General features: G+C 41.2%; 1 protein-coding gene across 28 annotated transcripts in view; it reads left to right on the top strand.

The window, feature by feature from the left end:
• Positions 1–1,537: 1,537 nt before the first annotated feature.
• The window catches only part of HNRNPA3 (heterogeneous nuclear ribonucleoprotein A3), a 31,374-nt gene continuing 10,322 nt past the window's right edge, over positions 1,538–22,589 (top strand). The window contains exons 1-15 of one of the 28 annotated variants that reach the window (XM_052793676.1): positions 1,538–1,666; positions 5,670–5,781; positions 6,277–6,297; positions 10,375–10,497; positions 10,589–10,735; positions 10,819–11,029; positions 11,274–11,363; positions 11,425–11,532; positions 11,622–11,732; positions 12,855–13,001; positions 13,887–14,012; positions 14,096–14,167; positions 14,254–17,153; positions 17,242–17,316; positions 19,631–19,940. In XM_052793676.1, coding sequence (XP_052649636.1) covers positions 5,716–5,781; positions 6,277–6,297; positions 10,375–10,497; positions 10,589–10,735; positions 10,819–11,029; positions 11,274–11,363; positions 11,425–11,532; positions 11,622–11,732; positions 12,855–13,001; positions 13,887–14,012; positions 14,096–14,148 — 1,203 coding nt within the window. In that variant the 5' untranslated portion in view covers positions 1,538–1,666; positions 5,670–5,715 and the 3' untranslated portion in view covers positions 14,149–14,167; positions 14,254–17,153; positions 17,242–17,316; positions 19,631–19,940. Of the gene's footprint in view, positions 1,667–1,893; positions 2,091–2,216; positions 2,517–5,587; positions 5,782–6,273; positions 6,298–10,374; positions 10,498–10,588; positions 10,736–10,818; positions 11,030–11,273; positions 11,364–11,424; positions 11,533–11,621; positions 11,733–12,854; positions 13,002–13,886; positions 14,013–14,095; positions 14,168–14,253; positions 17,154–17,241; positions 19,941–19,965; positions 20,591–22,589 lie in introns of those variants that run through there. The other 27 variants (XM_052793672.1, XM_052793679.1, XM_052793674.1 and 24 more) reach the window with 27 other exon arrangements.

Raw genomic sequence — 22,589 nt, 5'->3', positions numbered from 1 at the left:
CGACTGCAAGACAATCAGCCTCCATGATTGACACTTAACTGTGAAATGAATGACAATCAAACTAATAAAGGCATAGTATTCTTCAAACTCGGTGAGGCAGCTCCTGTGTAAACTACAAGAACCTTTGAAACTAACAGACATATTTAGCGAGTACTGTTGTCTGTCTCTCAGTATTCTCACCCTGTGGGTAACAGGGGCAAGACAAGAAGAAACATAAATGACACATACATGAAGAATTTTATTTGAAATAAGTTAAATTGTGTAGTTTACTTGGTTGGAAGAAGGAAGATGAGAAATTGTTGGGTTTGGCCTCAGTGCAAAGAATATCTGGAGGCTGCTGAGATTTCCATCGAGTTTTACTTTCTAGGAAGTCACCTACCTTCTCACAGAGATCAAAATATAGGAATAATCTAAGAACTTCTTTCAACTCCTGTACACAATAATAGCAAGAACATTTCTAAACCTATTGGGAATTTCTCCACGTATTCGGAAAATTCTCTTTAGTTAGAGAAATCAAATGGATTTTGACACTTTTGCATAAATGAAAGATGTTCAAAGATTATATTTTCCTTTTTTTTTTTTTTTTTTTTAGAAACTACAGGGTAAAGATATAAAGAAATGAAATAAAGAAATGAAATTAGCAGCTAATACTAAACTTCCAGTGATTCATAAACCTTTCAGTCAAGGATTTCATATGGGGGGGTACCCACCTACAAACCACATCAACTGGTTTACTCTGTTATATAGCATAAAGTTATTTTTAAATGGGGTAAGTGCCAACACCTCCTGCCTAGGTTAGGTCATCATACTGAAATAGCCGCTGGTACTGTTAAAGAGGACAGAGATAACCAAGACTGAAGAAACTTTAAGGGTAGGTTTTTATAATGCTGTTTTTCCCGGTGTCATTTTCCAGATAGGGAAAAAACTGTCATGTACATGCTTAACTATGCTTTATTTGATACAAAATCCTTGCAGAAGACCCTTTCTTTTAAACTCCCTATGCTAGTTTGATGACAGATGCCACTAAAAGATACAGGCAATGCCTCTCCTTGAGAGGATATGGAGAAGTTTGCAAAACTTACTGCTTGGATCTGTTTTGGTATTCACCCAGAAACACACTAAGCTACCCTGACTTTCAAGGGGTGAGTGATGAGCAGTCTCTAGAGAGCACATCTTTTCGTTGCCTCTCACCCAGCGTCTCCAGGATAAAAACGGTACTTGGAGGCAAAAAACTTCTTTTTAGAAGGTCCTGGGCGCCTCAGGCATACCCTGATACTCCTGCAGAAGTCCTCTCTAAATACCACGTTCCCTCCTTTCCTTTCCTACAAAGTCTTTTAACCCGCCTGACTAACAACGGGCTCCCCTTTCACTCAGCAGCCCCCGTGGCCGCAGGCAGACGAGACACGGACCTGCAACCGGCTGGCAAGCGCTCGTGACTGCCGGCCCACACCAGGCAGGAGGCGGGGGCGGGCAACGGCAGCGGGGGAGGCCGCAAGGCCGGCGAGCGGCCTGACGTGCGGAGGAGAGGCGGTGCCCGCCTGTGCGCACCAGTCACGGCTGCGCGCCGGCGTCGCCACCCCCACAGCGGGCGGCCGTTAGTGCGCAAGGCCAGCTGCCGGCGTGGGACCGAGGAGGGCGGGAAGGCGCTTAACTGAACGCTGGCACGGTTATACCTTATCTTCTCTCACCTCTCCTACCCTGTCTCCCTCCTTCCCTCGCTCCCGTCCTTTTCCACCCCCTCGGTGGGGAAGGGGCGGCTCCGCCGAGCGCGGCCCAGGGCTCGCGGGGGGAGGGGCGGCGGGCGCTGAGAAGAAAATGGTAACGGCGGCCGCGCGCGCGCGGCCGCCAGCCCTCCCCCCCCGCTTCTCCCCCCGCTTCCCCCCCCGTCCTCTTCCTCCCGGCCTGTCGTGCGGTGCCTGGAGCCCGCCTTCCCACCACGTGACCCCTCCTCCGCCCCTCCCCCTCCTCTTCTTCTCGGCTCCATATTGGTACTGAAGGAGGCGAGTCTGGTCACAAAATGGAGGTAACTGCCCGCCGCGCGGAGGGAGCGGGACTCGCTAGGCTAAGCTGAGGCGAGGATGGAAGGGGAGGTGAGGCGGCCTCCTTCGCCCCCCCCCCCCGCGGAGGTAGAGCTGCTTTAACTCCGCCAGAGCCCCCGGGGGAGAAGGGAGAGCCCTGGGCGCGGCGGGCTGGGGGGCGGCACGTAATGGTGCCCCTCGCGGTTCCCGCTGCCGCCCTGGAGCGGCCGCCGCTTCTTTGTAGCGTTTCTGCCGCGTTCCAGACCCGTTTTTCACTGCGACATGACGCATTAGCCCGCAATGGCGGCCGCTGGCAGGAAGAGGGAGGATGCGGGAGAGGCTGCGCTTCCGCCGAGCGGCCCCTCGGGCACAGCGACTGCGGCCGCCATTTCGCTGCGCTCCACAGTGTGGGTGGGGGACGCCTGGCCCTCGGATTGGGACAGGGCTATGGGTAGCAGAGTCCCCTTCAGCTGTACCGGGGGACACAGAAACACTTAGGTGCGTATTCGGGCGAGAGTGGGGAGAAGCGAGTGCCGTACATGGGTGTGTCATTGTTCTGTCCTCCTTGTGTGGCTCCCCACATAAGCTACCCGGAGTAGTGCGCTAGGGATATTCTTTTCCCACTCCTTGTCCTGGGAACAGACTTTTAAAGCATTAAGGTCGCTTAGTGCGGTACACTGCTTCTCGCTGAGGAATGCTTGTACACATTGCAGCACCACCCTGATATCCCTTCCCCCTCACCCCCTTCCCGAGGGGATTTAGCACATGTAGCAAGCTTTTGCTGCCCGGCGAGGTGGGGGAAGGCGTTGTGCAAAGTTATCTCCATTTCCACTCCCCCAACCGCACATGCACAAGAGCCACGATATTCGGTGGCATCCCACCACGATCCTGGTGGGCAACACGAAGAAGCAGTCCTGCACAAACCTTGGTTCCAGTTTTCCTCAACTTGAATGAAGTCGAGATCAAATGCAGACTAGGGCAATAATCCACACCCTACCTGGAGGGAAGTACTGTCATGATACCCCCCCTTGGTTTTCTTTCCTCTCTTCTCAAAACCTAGGGGTTTTTTTCTCAAGTATTCCAAGTAAAGTATGGTGAGCAAAAATGGTGCAGGGGTTTTGTGTGTTTGGTTTTTTTTCTTTTATGCTGAGCCCCTTCATTGCAAGCTGAAACCTTATAAAATTGAGAACAGAGAAACCAACAGGTCACGTTAGTTTCTGTTCCTACATTAAAAGCAGAGAAGAAACTGGATCCCTTAGCAAAACAGCTAAAAATAACCTTTCCATGTAAACAATTGTTTTAGCTTCTTCAGGGTTGTTGAATAGTTTGACAACTGGGAGGGCTGATGAGTTCAAAGCATTTGAACATGCTTCAGTAAAGCGTGGAAACCCATCACATAAGTTATTAAGCTAATATCTTGGTTTTTTCCCAGCAGACGTTCCTGTTGGCGTTGGGAATAAACTGCCAACGCACTTAGAGCTGAAAAATCTATTGTTTTGCTGCTTTAACTGTTAGGTTTGGCACAATATACTGTATGCATGTTAGGTCCAACTTTAGCTGTTTACAGAAAAGACCAATACATCTCTGTAGTATTCTTTGAATGGACAGGTAAACTTCCATCTTGGGAATGTCTGTTTTGCCTCTATTATCTTCTTGTCTCCGTAAGAGATACAGTAGCATTATTAAGTTCTTTAAGTAATGAGGCATCTCCTAGTGACTTTCTTCTCATTATAACCAACAGATTTGTTTGGAGACTCCTTTCAGTTCTGTAGTGAAGTTGCAGTATACAGCTGTCTCAATGCTAGTTTAACTCAGCTGATAAGAATATTCTGAATATTTAGAGTTGAATAGAGTTATTTTGTTGATGTTAAGTATAAAAAAAGCTAATATTGACTTTTGATCGCTTTCTATGAGGCAAAGTAGGAATAGGGCTGAACAGGACTGTGTTCCACTTCAGCTAATGGAGTGCATTAGCAAGGAGACAACTCTTTTGACCATCATGGCCTTCAGAGGCCATTGTGGCAAAGACCATGCCTGTGAGTTTGATGTTGGCCAGCATGGAGCCTCACTGGGGAAAGCAGCAGGTGACAAAATCAGAGAGGGATTGCATACTTTTAATTACTTAGGAAAAGTATTTAAATAGGCTTATCCCTTTCCTCCCTAACAATTCCCAAAGTTTTATTTTCCCATACAGCTACTTTTTAAAAAGCCCTTGAATTGTTAACATACTGTTTCATACCTCCCCTCTATGACTTCAGGAATTGAACAGCTCAGTTGAAATACTTGGTATCCTAATACCTCCCAAGTCAAACTGATGTTTGATTTAAAGGATTTCAAGAGCAGGTTTAACATTGTGTAGAGAGGAACTGAAGATAGTACAAACACTTTGATGTTACTTTGTAAAACCTTTAAAATTTTTAATGCATTAAATCATGGTACTCATGATTTCACAGTTGAGTTTAATTTGAAGCTGGATTTTTAACATGGAATTATATTAAATAATAATTTCCACTCTGAATAACAGTACATACAGGTCTTTAATAGAGGCCTGCCTACCTTTCCCTATGCAGTATTTGCTGGGATAAAACTTTAAAAAAAAAAACAACCACACAACCCAAACAAACAAAAACCCCACCAAAATACACCTAATTGTGTAAATATCAATGATTTTAATGCAGCACAAATGTAGTTTTACAGAAGCATGTTATTTAGTTGACAGTATTTTGTTTTGGCTCCTGTAATAAAGTTTCAAGAAACATCCAAAGTAGTGATGAATTGTAGCCAAAGGTACTAATACAGTATAGTAAGACAAGTAACTTAATGATCTCAGAAAACTTGAAATAATAAAGGCTAAAGGGAATGTTTTTTGTTTGAATGCTTAGATATGGATTAATTCACTGTGCTTGTGAAATACTTGATTTTTGTAACAATACGTAGATAACACGGTGAAAAGTTAGGCATGTAAGTAGAGGGTACAGGGTAGTAATCAAATACATCACTTGGAAGCAAAAGTAATGCAGATGACTAGTGCTACAGATGCTGAGGATCAACTGGTAAAATTTCTTATGTTGCAAGAATAGAATCGGTAAAAGATTCTTGCACTGGTGTCAGTGGAAAATATTTTTCAATACAGAAAACATTTAACACATCCTCTAGTGTTACAGTTCCGGGCTGCTGGATCACTGATTACAATAGGTTACTTGTAAGATAATTCTAATAAGCCATATTTGCAAAATGTTAAATATTTGGGGGGTTAAAGTTTGGAGAAGTAGAATTTGATTTATGTAGCGGGTTTGGGTATCAAAGGTGGAATTTGCTTGCCCTGTATGAGTTGTATTCATGATAGTTATGCCAGACAGTAATGGACATAGGTTGTTTTCTACAGATTTTAGCATTAGTTTGTACCTAGTTATTCCAACAGTTGTACAAAGACCTTTACTAGGATAGCAGATACTCCTTCTGCAGCTCTTCTTAATTGTGGGGAAAATAGTCTGAGGATTTTTACTCTACCCTTTTAAATACTTACATTTTTTTCTACTTTCACCCCTCTCCCGGTTCCTCCTATAAAGCCACACCCATGTGTTGCAGCCAGAGAAGGCCCTGCTTCACAGGAATTGGGGTAAGTACTGACTTATCCAACCTGTTTTCTAGGTTTCCTAGATCTAAAAGAAAGGCTGAGTTAGAGTACCCTTCCAAAATGGCTGCTCTTAAGGAAGAGAGAGATGTGGAAGACTACAAGAGGAAAGGAAGACGATCCTCACAGGTGAGAGGATTGCTTTTTTTATTAAAAAAAAGTAGCTTTAAGGGGAAAAGATTGAAAAAACCCAACTTAACCATTTCTATCTGATGTATTAATTCTTAGCTTGCTTTTTTTTTTCCTACCTTCTTCATCCCCATACTAGCGGAGTAACTTTAAATTGCAGTGTATTACTTGAAATTTTAAGGGGTGGGGTGTTAAGCATAGTGGGAAAATTTTGCTTTTCTAGTTTTCTGTTACAACAAAACTGATTAAATGTTTGTGATTAAAGCAACGTGTAATTATTTTTATTAAGAAATTTATGCATCCTCAGAGTATCAGCAGGAGCTTGATTCCTTCCTATCTTCAAAATCCTGTTTTTAGTGGGAATGAAGACAGGTTCTTGGTTTTTTGGTTTTTTTGTTGTATTTTTTTAAATAAAAAATGGTTGCCTAATAGTCACTGCAAATGAAAGCGAGGCTGTACTAAGTAAAAATAACTGTTTTCTTTTGCTTCTAGCAGAAATACCGTAGACTGAATAAGGTGCGTAGTATAGAGAAGATGTTGGGGCTGTTCTGGGAGGATGGGAGCTAGTTACTTTTGGGGCAGGGTGTGGAAACGGGAGGCGGGGGGAAAGTCTTGCTACCCTTCAGAAAATAAACTCAGTTTATTATTAGCAAAGAGGGTATTATACATGCTTATATAGCTTATAACTGAGATGTTTTCTGATTGTTTATTTTGATTTGTTTGCTTTCTAACATTACTTTTCCAGGGTGCCTGAATATTTTAGCTAGTTCCAACTTTTTGGGAAATGATACACTACTGCAATGTGGGAGGGCCTATACGCTTGAATTAAGAACAAACCTTGTCCGAGTTGCATGTATCTGGTAGCGTATGGTTATATTGTATTGAAGTATGGTGTGTGAAGTCCTTCTGGAAGGAATGTTGCAACTGTCTCACTGCTTTGGACTTTGGATAGAATGTAGCTGGGGTCGCTCAGCTGCCTACTAAATCAGCTCTTGTAGTTTACAAAGGTAGCTCGCCCTGGAATGTACTTAAAAGCTATTAAGTTTCTAGAGAAAATGTTTCACAGAGAAAGTGGATGAGGCCCAGTTGTCTGTAAGCTTTCCTGTTTCAGAAGGCAGTCTGGGATGGGACTGCCTGGGGGACGGAGCAGTCTCATCTTACAGGTTTAGCCGCAGAGCAGCCTAGGTGTGGTGCCAGGCGTTTTGTGGACACTTGCTGGTGTTCACGGAGGTACGATGCACGGGAGGACTCCACCTGAAAACGGTGCCTTTAGAGAGAAATATTGCAACTCCAGAAGGCTGATTGTTCAAAACCCCTGCCATATGAAAGTTAAGTTTACAGCAAACTCAGAATAAAGGCAGTGCGCATCTGCAGCAGCGTTGTCAAAAGGTCTTGGGATTTCTGCAAAGATTAGGATCTTCACAGGAATCCCGGAGTGTGTGGGGGGGTTGCTAGTTGCCGTTTTTTCTTCCTCTCTTCTGAGAGAGGTACAGTTAGACTGCGCTGAGTGTTCGGGGTTTTAGGTAGGACGTAGGAACCAGTAGTTCGATTTTGATCGGGAGAAAGGGTGAGCAGAGGGAACCACGTGCTCCCCCGCAATGCCGGCCTCTCCCTGCCCTCCTCCTGGGCCGCCCTTCCCGGCCCCAGCGCTGGGGCGAGGGCGGCGGGACGCTCCCATGGCGCCACTGCGGCGGCGCTGGGACGTGGCCGGCGGGGCGGGGGCTGCTGCGCGTGCGCGTTCCCGCTCCCCCATGGCCCCACCCCTCCGGCTCCATATTGAGGGTGGAGGAGACGAGAGAGCTCACAAAATGGAGGCGTTCGGTGCTGCGTAGGGCTGTGGCTTGAGGGAGGAAGTCGCTAGTCAAGGCTGGGAAGAAAGTTCCCGATCTCCTCTGAGCCTCTTAATGTATTTGGGAAGTCCCTTAAACTGCTTAGGGGAGAAGTTGAAGCTTCTTGCCAGCTTGCTGGCTGGAGGCAGGCTGGGCATTCTTACCACTGCTTCCCTGCCTTCCCCTCCGACCGAAGGAGCACTGCAAAATGGCGTGCTGGCCCTCAGTATTGGCTGAGTGGGAGCGAGCCTTCTGATCGTGTTGAAGCAGTGTGGTAGGGAGGGAGGGAGAGATGTATTGTGCAAGGTTTGCTGCCCAGGAGAGACTGCTGTTATAACTAACTTGCAGCAGGAGGACTGAGAAACAACATCTTGTGTGATAGAGGACAGCACTCTGAAAACCCTAGAGATGCTTATCCCCAGTGAGAACAAAATGCCTGAAAAAACCAACTAATTCCCTGAGAAAATGTTGCCTTTTACTTCTGTGGAGAGTTCCTATAACATAGGTGTGTCCCGAGGAGAATTTCTCTCTGATAGAGGAGATAAGCTGTAACAGCAGGTGTTATTCCTCCCGTATGAGAACAGTGGTTCATGTGCACATAATAAAAATAAGCAGAAAAGGACTTCACTTTTACTTTCAGGAGTGACCTGAAGAGTTCTGTGGTCATTCTTCTAAGGTAAAAGCAGTCCGAGTTGCTAACTGAAAACCTTGTAGCTTTGATGGGTGTCAGAGAACTGTAAAAAGTCTGTCTAGTTTTTCCTTATATAGGTTTTTTGTTTTGGTGAAGTCTAAACTTTACAGTTTCATGTAATAGATTTCCTTTTAATCTGTGTAGGAGAGTTTGAAACACTTAAATGTTCGCAGCTTTAACATAACCCAGCTAAAAATTAAGTAGTGTTAGTAGCCTAAAAAAAGCCCAATGCAATTAGCAACAGAAAACAATATTTCACTTAACCTAAAGCAGTTTCTATATACAGTGGGTGTGTTACCCTCTAAGATTTAAGTTTACGTATAGTTAGAAGGGGAATATTTTTATTATACTTATGTAGTCCAGACCACTTGGAAGACCATAGAAAAGCAGCTTTACTTTGTAGTCACAGGACCATTGACTGTCAGTCATTTATAGAATAATGTTCCTGTAGTAATGAAGTTAGTGCCTTAAATAGAAAGCTGTTACCGAGAATGCTGGGGCTCTTTCTTGCTAAGTTTAGCAGGTGTAAGAGCAAGAATCTGCTTCCCAGTCAGCTTTTCGTAATCTTAGGTATTTTTTCCTGTAGTACAACCTGAACATTATAAGCCAATGGTTTCCTAAAGCAGTATATAATTCAGAAATTCTCTCTTGCCATGTATTGCTTCACAATATTCATTGCTCTTTAGGGTGGTTGTGTTGCACTCAAAGGGACGTATGCTTTTCTGACCAACCCTAGCACCACCACCTAGCAGCACCACCACCTAGCACCACCACCCAGTTTATTTAAACTGCAGAGGCTAAAGCACTTCACCTTCAGGTTTGAAGCAAGACATCTACATGTAGAAGTCTGTAGCTGATTTTATGTAGTTCAGCTCTCAGGCTAATGCTGAATGTAGTCTAGGTTAACCCACTGCATTCATGCTGTGGAATTGAAGTCGTATGCAGCATAGCTGGCCAGCACCTTGTTGTGGATTGTTTTATATGCACAAAATACCAGCTTGCTAAATAAGATTTTAATCTGATTGCTTTTTATAAGACTTCTCTGTCTCGGGGATGGGAGAAAGTTGTAAAATAATTTTTCATAAACTCCTGTCAAATATATGGGGATATTCCCCACCTAACTAAAAAAAAACATGCAGCGCTGAAAGAGCAGAAGCACAATGCACCTGTAAGCCCACTTTAATTGCTCTATAGAAAACTGAGCTCTGAAAATCAGCACATTTTAAAATGTGGCTGGTCATACGTAGGTGATACTGTCAAGAGCTTCGATTAAACTTAAGTTTGTTTTACAATGCTTGTTAAGGTACCAGTCTTACTCCAGTAGTTGTACCCATTACAGGTCATTGAGTAGTCATTATTCAAGACGTTTTTTTATCTGTAAGATGTAAGTCCATCTTGATTCACAGTTAAGAGGTATTTCCCATCTCAGCCAGACCCAATACGCACTGAAAACCACACATGTACTTCTACTTTCTTGCTTGCATGCACTCGACTTAAAAAATTATCCAAGTACAAAATTAAGAATTTTAAGATATTAAGAATTGATAAATTTCTTCAAAATGCATAAAAATAACCTTTCAGAATGGATATCCCAAAAGACTAGACGCTCAATTTGGACAATAAACTTTTCTTCTTGTACTCTTATGTTCTTAAATGTTTTATAGTTTCTCATGATGATGCTTCATAAAGTGTTAGAACTTCCCTTTATCTAGCAGTGCTTCATTGCTAATCCCTACAGAGCAATATGCAACTCGAACATAAGATAGACATAAAATGAATGCACTTCCGGGGGGGCTGGGGAGCAACCAGATTATTTAGTATATTGAAGTCTCTTTATAGTTGTTTGCATTTGAGCACTCTTTAAGTTGTTAGTTAGTTAGTGGTTTAATTAAAATCACACCTCATTAAGTGTTTACTATGCTGCTGTCTTAAACCCATTAGAAGTCATTGTTTTTATGTAAATGTATTCCACCTATTTGTAGTTATAATGTGCACAGATAATTTTTAGTAATTCTGTGAAATTTTAACTCTGTGGCTTGTATTCAAAATAGGTTTTTAATTTTGCTTTTGTAGGGCCATGAGCCAAAGGAGCCGGAGCAATTGAGAAAGCTGTTCATTGGAGGTCTGAGCTTTGAAACAACAGATGATAGCTTGAGAGAGCACTTTGAAAAATGGGGCACACTCACGGACTGTGTGGTAAGTGTCAAATGTTAGTCTGGTTTTGGAAGGATATAGGTACTTAATCTAGAACAGAAATGCAGAGTACCTTGTATGTATGTTTTTGCAGGTGATGAGAGACCCGCAAACAAAACGTTCCAGAGGCTTTGGCTTTGTGACTTACTCTTGTGTGGAGGAGGTGGATGCTGCCATGAGTGCTCGACCGCATAAGGTTGATGGACGTGTGGTTGAACCAAAGAGAGCAGTTTCGAGGGAGGTAAGTTAGTGTTTCAGTTAACCTTATTTTCTAATCTTTACCTAATAATATAAAACACTGAAATGTCGTTTTTGGCGTTGTAGGATTCTGTAAAGCCTGGGGCACATCTCACAGTAAAGAAAATATTTGTTGGTGGAATTAAAGAAGATACAGAAGAATATAATTTAAGGGAGTACTTTGAAAAATATGGCAAGATTGAAACCATAGAAGTCATGGAAGACAGGCAAAGTGGAAAGAAAAGAGGCTTTGCTTTTGTAACTTTTGATGATCATGATACAGTTGATAAAATTGTTGGTATGTAACTCTTTAGTGAGAAATGACGTACGGGATAAAAGTGTAATGTTAGATTTCAGAACAGCAGTGTGTGGAATGTAAGATGTTGGCATAATCAACTGCTTTACTATTGTAAGAGATGGGGTAGGTTTAATGTTCCTTTCAGAAGTGTGGTCATGTCTTACAGTAGCTTTCTATGAGAGTTTTACAGCAGATTGCTTTCAATGATCTGATTTTCTAACTCTGATTTCACAATTTTCTCTAGTTCAGAAATACCATACTATAAACGGACATAACTGTGAAGTGAAAAAAGCACTCTCAAAACAAGAGATGCAGACTGCTAGCTCTCAGAGAGGTGAGTTTGGAGTTGTGCATGGTTACTTTATGTAACTGGTGTTCAACTAATGTAATTTAAGTAAAATATTTTGTAGGTCGTGGGGGGGGCTCCGGCAACTTCATGGGTCGTGGAAACTTTGGAGGCGGTGGAGGGAACTTTGGCCGAGGAGGAAACTTTGGCGGAAGAGGTAGATGACTGGAATGTTTATATAGAATGTGATTTCTGGTTTTTTATTTCCTGTGTCAGTTGGATTAAACACTTAACACTTGTGTTCAGGAAAACACTCTCATCTGTTTTGTGTTCCAGGAGGCTATGGGGGTGGTGGTGGCGGTGGTGGGAGCAGAGGAAGCTTTGGGGGTGGTGACGGATACAATGGATTTGGTGATGGTAAGTGTATTGTTCACTTTTTTTACCCCCCAATGTTACAACCAGCTGTAAGTCTTGCCTTCACATTGGAAACAAAGTCTACTTGGTGATAATACTTTTTACATTGCAGAGCTGTGAAGAGTTAAAGGTTTTTTGTTTTCACCACAAAATGATGGGTGAAAAAAACATATTCCTCTATATTTACCTTTAAATAACCTTATGTCACAAGGTCATGCAGGAGCTGCTTATGATTATTGAGAACTAAATGAAGATTTTGGTGTCAGTTGAGATGACTAAAACTGAATAAAACAGGGACTAACGTAACGGAAATCTTTTCAATCATCTGTGAGACTTTTCATGGCTCAGTAGTATCTTTTCCATGATGGAAGTTTGGATGAGTATCCAAAATGCATCTGAAGAGAACTGTGGAAATTACCAAATGGCTGTGGAGGTAGCATTGGGGGGGGGGGCAGGGGGCGGGGAATGAGGGAAGTAGCACTTATGTCCTGATTTTATAAGCAGATGCATGTAGTGATGTTGAGTTCTTTGAACTATTTCCCAGTTTGGAACTACTCCATCAAAATGTTGGAGACCAGATCAGCATCTGGAATACTAAGTCTTTCAGATAAGCTTTATGTGATTAGAAAAAAAGAATGTCCAGTAGCTTTGACACACATATAAATAAAGCTGTACATCTAGATAAAAACTGTAAACAAGAATTCTTTTGTGGGCTTTGCCTACTTGAGTCATTTCAGTTCGGAGGAATAAAGAGGGTGATACACAGTACTGACAAAGCCATTTGTGTAAAGAGGCAGTATTACACGTAATGGGTGGTGGTGGTGGTAGCAGCATGTTTATGTATTTTCTGTGAGCCAGAACGAGCTTCTAAGTATCATGCTTCAAGGATATATATAAACTAATGGAGGTTTTTTGTTTGGATTAAATAGTTCAGATAAATGGTGCAACCACAATGCATATAATTCAGGGAAAACATTGTGGGATATTTTTGTGTGTTTTTGTTGTTTGGTTTGGGGTTTTTTTGGTTTTGGGGTTTTTTTGTTTGGTTGGTTTTTTGTTAAATGGACCTTTCCTTACCAATATTAAGCTTTGGTGTGTTTAGTTTCACTGTGCTTTTATTTAAAGGTGGCAACTATGGAGGTGGTCCTGGCTATGGCAGCAGAGGAGGTTATGGTGGTGGTGGCGGACCAGGATATGGAAACCCAGGTGGTGGATATGGAGGTGGAGGAGGAGGATATGATGGCTACAATGAAGGAGGAAACTTCGGTGGTGGTAAGATGCCAGCTTTAATTAGACATCCATGGTTTTCAGGCAGGTCTGAGTTGTACAATGCCTGAAGTATGATACTGCACAAAATGAGTTGTACAGTTAGGTCTTAATGTAGAATGCTGTGCTACATAAGTAAAGTTCTTTTCTGTCTGGATCAGCTTTGATATGCTGTACAACATTGTTTTGCCTGGAACTTGTTTTTCGAAAAGCAGCAGCTATAAATCTGTGTGTGGAGGTGGAGTAGGGGTACTTTTAAACTTTTGACCATTTGCAGTATGCTGTTGCCATCAGGTACCAGTTCACATCGTGTAGATCACGTCCTCCTTTGTGGGAGGACTCTACCTTGTGAGGACTCTAAATCTAAGTTTAAATAAGCCTTTTAATTGTTTGCCACAAGTTTGGGGAGTTAAGCTGCAAAATCTGCTGCACACTTTATTATACCCTCTGATGTGTACATGCAGCGTGCCCGTTAAAATTCTAGCACTTTTTGGAGCAAATAAATTGTATGTAGTTTACATTCTTGCCATACATGCAAAGCATTGGGCAGTGGAAGAATGACGGTGAAACTTGTGTGCTTTTCTGAGTTTGGAGGCCTTAAGTTTGGCCTATTGTGTTAACTTCAAATTGTGTACTCAAATTGATATAAATTGTCTGATGTTGTGTGATGTTTTTCATCTTCAATGAAGTAACAGTTTCTAATCCTCAAAATGCTAAGGGTCTTCTGTCATTTGTGCATTGTGAGTAGAGGTAGCATGCAAAATGTTGGCAATTCTTTTTTAAATTGTTTAAACGATTACAACTTACATTTACATTGGATGTTGTAATTTGGCAAGCTTCACGTCCTAAGTGTTGAACAGAAGTGGCTTTATAAATCTGTATTTGTTTCAGGTAATTATGGTGGAAGTGGAAACTACAATGATTTTGGCAATTACAGTGGACAACAGCAGTCTAACTATGGTCCCATGAAAGGTGGTGGCAGCTTTGGTGGCAGAAGTTCAGGCAGTCCCTATGGTGGTAAATAAGATTTTGTACAGAAAATATTTTTTGTGTTAAAGTTTCTTGTTATTGTATTTCAATACGCACCTTGTTTTTTGTAGGTGGCTATGGATCTGGAAGTGGAAGTGGGGGCTATGGTGGTAGAAGATTCTAAAAATGCTACCAGAAAAAGGGTAGGTGTAGTGCATATTTATAATGATGATTAATAATGTACAACTGTTCACTGAGAGTAATAATTTTCTTATCCTGTATTCAACAGGCTACAGTTCTTAGCAGGAGAGAGAGCGAGGAGTTGTCAGGAAAGCTGCAGGTTACTTTGAGACAGTCGTCCCAAATGCATTAGAGGAACTGTAAAATCTGCCACAGAAGGAACGATGATCCATAGTCAGAAAAGTTACTGCAGCTTAAACAGGAAACCCTTCTTGTTCAGGACTGTCATAGCCACAGTTTGCAAAAAGTGCAGCTATTGATTAATGCAATGTAGTGTCGATTAGATGTACATTCCTGAGGTCTTTATCTGTTGTAGCTTTGTCTTTCTTTTTTCTTTTTATTTTCCCATTACATCAGGTATATTGCCCTGTAAATTGTGGTAGTGGTACCAGGAATAAACAAATTAAGGAATTTTTAACTTTTCAATATTTGTGTAGTTCAGTTTTTCCACATTTAGTACAGAGAACTATAACAGAAATAAAATGTAGTTTAGGGTGTTTCCTTGTTAGTTAATAGAGAGGATTAATGCATTTCTCAATTACTATTTTGTATTAATTTAAAGTTAACAATAGAAACACCTATTGATTTGCAGTCTTAAGGGGTCTAGTCTCAGTGTATATATGTAACTGTCATTGACATGAGTTACATAGGCATACAGAGGGAAAACATCTGTATGTTGCATTATAGTTTGTTTAGATGTATAACTAGGATTGAGTTACTCAAATTAGTGTTTGTGAATTATAGAACTAAGCTTTACCTTAATGAAAATTTCAAATTACTTTTTGGTTTGTGCATATTTTTTTAATTTGTAGTTCTGTATTAGTACTAGCGCTTCAAGAAAATAAGGCATGATAAATATTTTAACAAGACCAACTTTAGACACATTAAAGCTGTCTCCCGTCTCATTTGAGATGTATAAGGGATAACTGCAGTTGCTTAAGTCTTGGGTGAAGAGAAAAAGAAACTTGCTTTTTACCTTTATATTTATTGTAATTCCCGAGAAGTTAAGGTGGGGGGAATCAAGTGCCTGTTTCCTTGGGATATACAATGATTCTGTTTCAATAAAACTATACTTTGGGGAGGGTGGCTTGGAATTTTCATCCCCTTCCTTTGTCCCCATTTCCCTCTCCCTCACACCAGACTGCACTGTTTCAATTGAATGAGGCGTCATAGTGAGAGTAATAGGTATGTTCCTCTATAACTTAATGGCTATATACTTTCTTGCATGCACCCTAGGCAATTTTCTGGACACATTCTTCTGACTGGGAGCCAAGGGTAGCACAGGTGTAATCACTGACAGTCCCAGGTAATGCGTTCCAAAAGCCCATTCACGATGGGCTCTAAGTAGTATAGTTTTTAAGCTTTTTCCCTTGCGAATGTCTGCGCTCGGCTAAGAGCTCAAAGATAAAACAAAACACGATCTAGTTGTATTTTACTGACTAGAAACACTTCCCACAATGTAGAATGGTACAGTTGAGTTTCCACAGGTAGAGTGATAGCGTGTTACAATTTGATTTGATGCACTGGAGTAGCAAATCTTATCAGCACATATGGCTAGAAATTGTACTTCATTCTCACTTCTGACCTCCCAATTAAGGCACTACAGTCTGTCCTTTTCTCATCTGATGTGAATTCTCTCGACTATTGCCAGGACAGTGCTTTCTGTCAATTCAGACTCAGAAGAGTAGGGACCCAGTCAATAGAAGAAATACTCAGACACTTGACAATATGGTATTGGAATTATTCACACCTGTTACACTTCTGGGTCAATGTGCAGCATAAGGTAAATGCGATTCCAGTGTAGGAATGAATCTGCAAAGATGTATGAAATGGCTCAAGGCATAATCAGTCATATTAATAATGAATTACAATTTTAAGAAGTAGTAGAAAAATGAGTGTGTTGTTTGAAAAAAAAAAATTAAACTATGTTATTTAAACACTGTTATTGGAGTGTATTTAGACTGCAGTACACTAAAACAAGGAACCGGTGTCAAGATGGTAGCCTCCAAACTGGATTTCAAAGTCTGCTTATTCTTTTCTCTGTGGAGTTTTAAAATATCTCTAAAGTTAAAGCAAGAATTGGTGATTTAGTGAACGCTTCTGTTGTTGTACATATTAATTCGGGTTTGGGGTGGGGGTGGGGGGAGGCTGTATTTCAATAAAGGCGTTTTTTAAACAACCCATTTGGAGTTTGAGAACATTGGAAACCAAAACACAACTCACTAGGGAGTGGGCCACCTAACTACCGACTTGCTTTGTACGTTACTACGCTTAGAAGATGTGTAGACTTGTACCTGGGGCCTGCATCTGATTGCAGGGACAACTGGAGGATGGGGTTGATGTCCCTTCTGACAATTGATCTGGTATTTCTAAATTTTTTTAGAATGTATTGACAGTGTTCTTTTTAACAGGGCCTCTTGTAGCTGTACTGTGACAACAATGTTAACTTTGAAAAATAGTGTCATAATAAACTTTATGAACAAGATCTGTATGCAACCTTTTAAGAGATGGATGTAAGTGACCGCTTTGTAGGTGGGTGGGGTAGCTTAGCTGTTGTTTGTGACGTGGAAAAGTGTAAGCCGAGAGGACAGTGATTAACCAGCTTTAAAGAACCTAGGATGTACTTCTTTGATCCATACTTTGCTAAGGAGACTCATAAGACAGGACTTCAGCAGCCTATTGAGTATGGAGAAGTCAGCATAATTAAAGAATGACAAGGCAGCAGGAGCAACAGCTTCAACTTCCAGAAAAGTGAAGGCATAAGATACTGTGCTGATAGTGAGCAGCTTTCCAAAGGCTAGTTAAATCTGCTTATCACAGCTGAAATATCGAAGAAAGTCTAGCAAGAGTTCTTCACCTTTTGGAACCTCCTTGAGTGATAGCTACTTGAGTTGACTCAAAATCAATAGGTCTAGCATTTAGACCTGAAAGGAAGGGCAATGAGCATAGGTAAGGTTTGCCTTTAAAATTTTTCATGAATTATAAAGAGTAGTGGGAGGTTTTTAAACAAGGTAAGAGTAATTTCTTTAATTTTCAGGTTGAATGAGAAGCTGCTGCTTGACAAAATGGGGAATGTCTTGCACATCCTCTTCAGTTGAAGGTTTCTGACTGGGTAAGATTTGTAGTGTATAGTAAAACACTTGTTTAACCCTTATTTCCTTCCAGGCTTTCCTTTGCCAGCCTTTTAATATCAAGGAAAGCCTTAAGTATTAAGGAGCAAGTATTCCAGCATATGTCATCCAGAGTTTCCTGTTCTGGGTGAGGGTTGCTTGCTGGCGTAATTGCTATTCGAGAATCGTCTGTTCCTGGCAGGTATAAAATTGCTGTGTGTCTTGAGATCAACGAGACAGAAATGATAAATGTTTTGAAGTGTGTGCTCTGGTTGCCGTGGGGAGTGTACTGAGGGGGGTGGAGGGAGTGAGAAATTTTTTGTTGCCTTGAAAGAGATGCCTTGCAGAAAGGTGAAGACGCTGAAGCAGTTTATCACAATTCTCAGTAGTGTGCGGTACACTGCTGCTGCTGCTGCAGTAATTCTGTAAAGGCGCTTCACATTGGTTAGAGCAGTGATTTCCCTCCTAATAAATGAATCTTGGCTTACCAGGTGGGTTTGTATTGACCTGTACAAATTGAAGAGTTCCCTTTCAGATTTTTGGTGCTTTCAGGCAGGGTAGTTTAGTGGAGGCTAATACTGCCACGTGATACCCAGCTGAAAGCACAACTGCATTTATAGAGATGAAGGGCAATAAAAGAACTTTTCATGGAATCTGTCTGCTTTTATGCACATTGGTTCTTAACTCTTGGAACATATATTTCCTTTTCTGCATCTTTGCTTGTTACAGGTCTGGGATATTTCAAACTTTTATATAGTAGTCTAGTACCTATTTAAAGTTCCGTACATTTTTGAGTCTGTGCATTATTTTTGTGAAGTCAGTTTCTATTTTAGTGTTGGTTATGCTTCAGTTACTCAGAAAATAAAGTCATATGGAACCTGTGCATTTCAGTTTAACCTGGGGCTTAGGTGTGTTCACAGACCGATTCAGGTATTTAAACTTGTTACCTGCTGTCTGTAAACATCCAGAAAGCAAACTCTTGACATTGTAGCATACAGTTAAAAGTTAACTTGGAAGTAATTTACAGTGGTAATGTTGAGATTTTCATATAATCAGGAGCAACTTAATGGAAATCTCACGAGGACTGTATATATTTTTAAAAAATGGTGACAAACATTCGGTTGAGCCAAAATTTGGAACTGCTGCAATAAGGTCACAGTCTCTCCTTAGCGTAGTATGCCAGACGGCTTGTTGCTACTCTGACAAGCTTGCTTGCTTACACCTAGAGGTGGCAAACCTTTGCGTTTCTTCCGCTAGGCAGAGTTGCCTTGTTAGCTCCCCTAGGCATCTGGGTGTAGCAGCAGGTAATGGGGAACAGCATTAGAATGTCTCATGGTTACTCAGCTGAGGGCAAATGCTTTAGTACTTGGGGGGAGGGGGAAGGTTACAATTTTTTAACAGTAAAATCTTGAAAATGTTTTAACAAAAGCAAGTTTTAACAAAAACTCTTTCTAGTTTGCATCCCATTACTAGGCCTGTGTATAGAACAAAGCTCTACCTTACCTTAACATGAGAGGATTCTACATTGCTGCAGACTTGTTCTGTGCTCTGGAGGGGTCTTTTTGCACCACGTCTAGAACTAGATACTCACTGTTGGAATTATTTTCACACTTGGATTTATAACATTCTCGTTAGACTAATTTGCTTAATTTCAATTACTCATACCCCAATTTGTTCAGAAATAAACCTTGTCAAAGATAAACACATCCTTAAGGAGTACTTGGTCAAGTGTGTCTTTGTCCAAGAGGCACTTCCAGGAGTTAAGAATATTGTTTCATGGCTAGGCTTTCCTATAGTGGCTGCTACTGAAAATAGCAGCTGTAAATGTAGATAGAGATGTAAAGTTAATGAAGCGTTGGTCCCTAAGCTGCAGTTCTACAGAAGTTTCTTTGATACCTAAACCTGTGTGTTAACCTAAAAGCAAATGGTACTTCCAGGTAGTAAAAATATATTTCCCCAAAAGGAGCTCGGGTTGATGCAGATGTGATAAGTGTTTTGTTGTTACAGAATGCTGGAATTAAACACAGCATCTTGACTTTGATATCCTTTAAATATTTAAGGCGGGAAGGGGAATGCTCCTACTCTTTCAAGCATTGATTGTGTGATGTACTGACTTGCTGTCTTTGGTTCCTGTGTTTAAGACATTAATGTGTTTTCATATACTGTCTACACTGCGGTGGAATATTCACTTGCATATCAGTCCATGGTCTCTGACAAGTGTTTGTATCTTAAATTGCGTGGAGCATGAAAGATCTTGAGTATCACTAAAATTCAGATATCTGATGGATGGTTCTTTTTCTGCTGTGGGTGCTACAGGTTGACATCTCTATCTAAGATTAGCTTTTTCCTGAACTAAAGTAATCCAAGTATCTCCGTAGAAGAAAAATGGCCTTCATGTAGAAGATAATATCGCAAGATTGGAAACAGAATAATGTTATAACTGGCAAAGACTTCAAGAGCAATGGTGCTAGTGTGCTGAAATCTTAGAACTTGTGGTTAAACAAGTTTAAAAATAGCATGGAAATTAAAAATTTCAGTATAGTCCATAATGGATTGAAATTTGTTAAAATATTTCAATTTTGTATCAGAATAAAGTGTATATTGTCAAATGACTTACAATCTCAAATGCGTTGCCATCACCCTTTTTTTAGTGCTGTGAGGAGCACAAAGCAGTCTTAAATTACTGCAACACATTGAGTTACAGGATCATCTTTCCGACTCAGGACTGCAAGTCAGAAAACCTTGGTTCAGCCCAGCTCCTCAGCTTTACTTTTAATAGTTCTAAAACTGAATGTTTTGATCAAGAAATAAATGGTCTCCATGTGGAGACTCGTCAGCATATGAGGTCAGCATTGTGATGCATTAGACTTGGCACTGTGTCATTAGTCACTCTCAGGTTTGGGAACATACTCTGTACCTTGGTAATAATGTAATAATAATAATAAAATGAATGATATAGTTTGCAATCTGATGTTTTCACATATACCAGGATAGTCTAATGTGGAATGTTTTTTTCCTTGATGATGTTGGGTGTTTTGATGCGAGTACAACATTCACTGTGTTCATGATATGAAAAATACTGGTTTAAACTGAGTGCAAGTTGTCGTGGTCCGAGTTCCTTCAGACTGATTCTTTGCCTGGTGGAATTCAAACAAGGCTTCTGCATGAACTGCAGGGGTTTTTTTGTTTTTCTTTTCATCTTGGTAATGGAGTAAGTATCCCTGTATTAGTTTTTAGACATGTGGGTAGTACAAATACAACAGCCCCTGCAAAGGCTGTAAGGATGCTGTTTGCCTTTGGCTTTTGCATTAGTGCTAAAATCTCTTTTATAGCCAATTTGTAATTCAGGTATTTATATTACAGCTAGAGAGAACATTTTCTCTGTAAGTTAGATGTTTGATAGCCTAGTTAATGGCAGGGCAGAACCCAGGAGCTCTTCCTCTTCAGGTTCTCTGTGCTTTGCCGTCAGACCTACCTGTGGGTTAGAGCCACTGTGTATCAGTGTTGAAAGACTGTCCAGGGCCACAGCTCAGTGTGCTTCCTCCTTAATGCCTATGCTCTAAAACTGGCCATCCTTAAATATGGATTAGATCCTCTTGCTTTAAATGGCAGCAGTGTCTCCCATTCCCCTAGTGTTCACCCAGGCTGGGAGAAGGTGAGGGGTGCTTTCCTTCCTGTGCAGTGCTGGTGGCAAAGTTGACAGAGGCACGTCCTGAACAACAGCAGCAAGAAAAATATCCCTTACTGCTGCAATATCTTTGATTCAGTTTGGCTGGTGCTTGGCTGCCCTGTCTAGAGCAAATAAATCTGCTTCGTCCATCAAATCCGGCCTCTAGGTTTTCAACCATTGGTCATGAACATTTGCTCCAAAAGGAGCGTTCTTGCATTCAGAGTATGTCAAGGAAGGACTGTGCAGTGGGATGGACTGACATGCCGTTAACAAGAAGGTCAGTATAAACAAGGTAAGCAGCCTCAAAGTGCAGGTTAGGTCACCTGGATTTACATTTCCCAACGTCTTCTGCAAAAGCACAAATGTTACTACTTGATGCAATGGGCTGGGTTCCCAGCACTTCCAGGGATGCTGGAAATCTGAGGCTACAGTTTTTTTCATGACTGTGCTGTATCCACCTTCATGGGGCAGGACCTCACTTGAAAGTTGGCAGCAAGTAACACAGTATGAGAAGTTGTATGAAACTGTTACTTTTCTCTTAAGGTAGGCAGGGCTGGAACATCTGATAGTCCCAGGTTTAGGGTACCAAAGACTTTCTTCTGGTACTGGCACTTGGCCATTGCACCTACCTTTTAAAGAGGAGACAGTAGGATCATGGTTGCTGGCACTACACTGCCCTGGAGCAAAACTACCTTCTTTCTTACTGAAGCTGTAGTTGCTGCTCTGCTTTCCTACCCTGGTTAGCTAAGGTTGTGCTGCAGACAAAGTGTGTGTGCGCATGCAAGAGAGAGAGAGAGTGTGTGTGTGTGTGTAAGTTAACTGGGGTAATAAAACCCAAAAGCTGATTGTGAAGAGTTACACTGATACTGCTGTGACCAGCTGGACAATAAAATAGCATCTGAAATTCTGTGCATACAGGGAAAAACAAAAGTGGTACCTACATAATCTGTATGCTCCAAACTCATTAATGCTATTCAGGTGAGAGGGCTTGAGTCACTAGAGAGTTGTATGAAAGCAGCAAACAGCACAGAACAGTCAAAAATGAGACCTTCCACAGCATCCTGTGACAGTATTCATCAGAACTACAGCTTTCTTTACTTCCTCTGTGCTGCTTTTTTTTTTTTCAGGACACTGACAAGGTCGATAAAACAGGATACAGTATGGAATTGGGATCATGATAATCTAAAATTGTTCCTTTGGCTTTCATGGCCAGCTATGATACTTAACTCCATCACAGTTAAAAAGTTTGGGAAATAAAAATCTCAAGACTGAATTCACCAACAACTATCATTTTATTTAGCATTACTCTAACTTTGTGAATGATGAACTAATAGATGGCTGTTTTCCTAATCTGATGTCCTTTAAACCCTTTTTCCTACAACATTATTAAACAATCTTTGTGGCTCCTACTCTACCCTTTTTCAGTATCTCCTGTTCCTTCTTTAAAAAAAATGTACCATAAGGTCTTGCAAAACAACCTGGTGTTTATTATACTAAATGAAGTTATGCGTAATATTGTAATAGACAAAATACTCTTAAAATGATATAGAGCATCAGTGGCAGAAAAACCATTTTAGATTAAACGTGCCTTTCGGAAGTTTCATA

The sequence above is a fragment of the Harpia harpyja genome, chromosome 7 (genome assembly GCF_026419915.1).
Source record: "Harpia harpyja isolate bHarHar1 chromosome 7, bHarHar1 primary haplotype, whole genome shotgun sequence".
Classification (NCBI taxonomy): Eukaryota; Metazoa; Chordata; class Aves; order Accipitriformes; family Accipitridae; genus Harpia; species Harpia harpyja.
The sequence above is the reverse complement of the archived record's forward strand: the minus strand, read 5'-3'. Positions and strand labels throughout refer to the sequence as shown.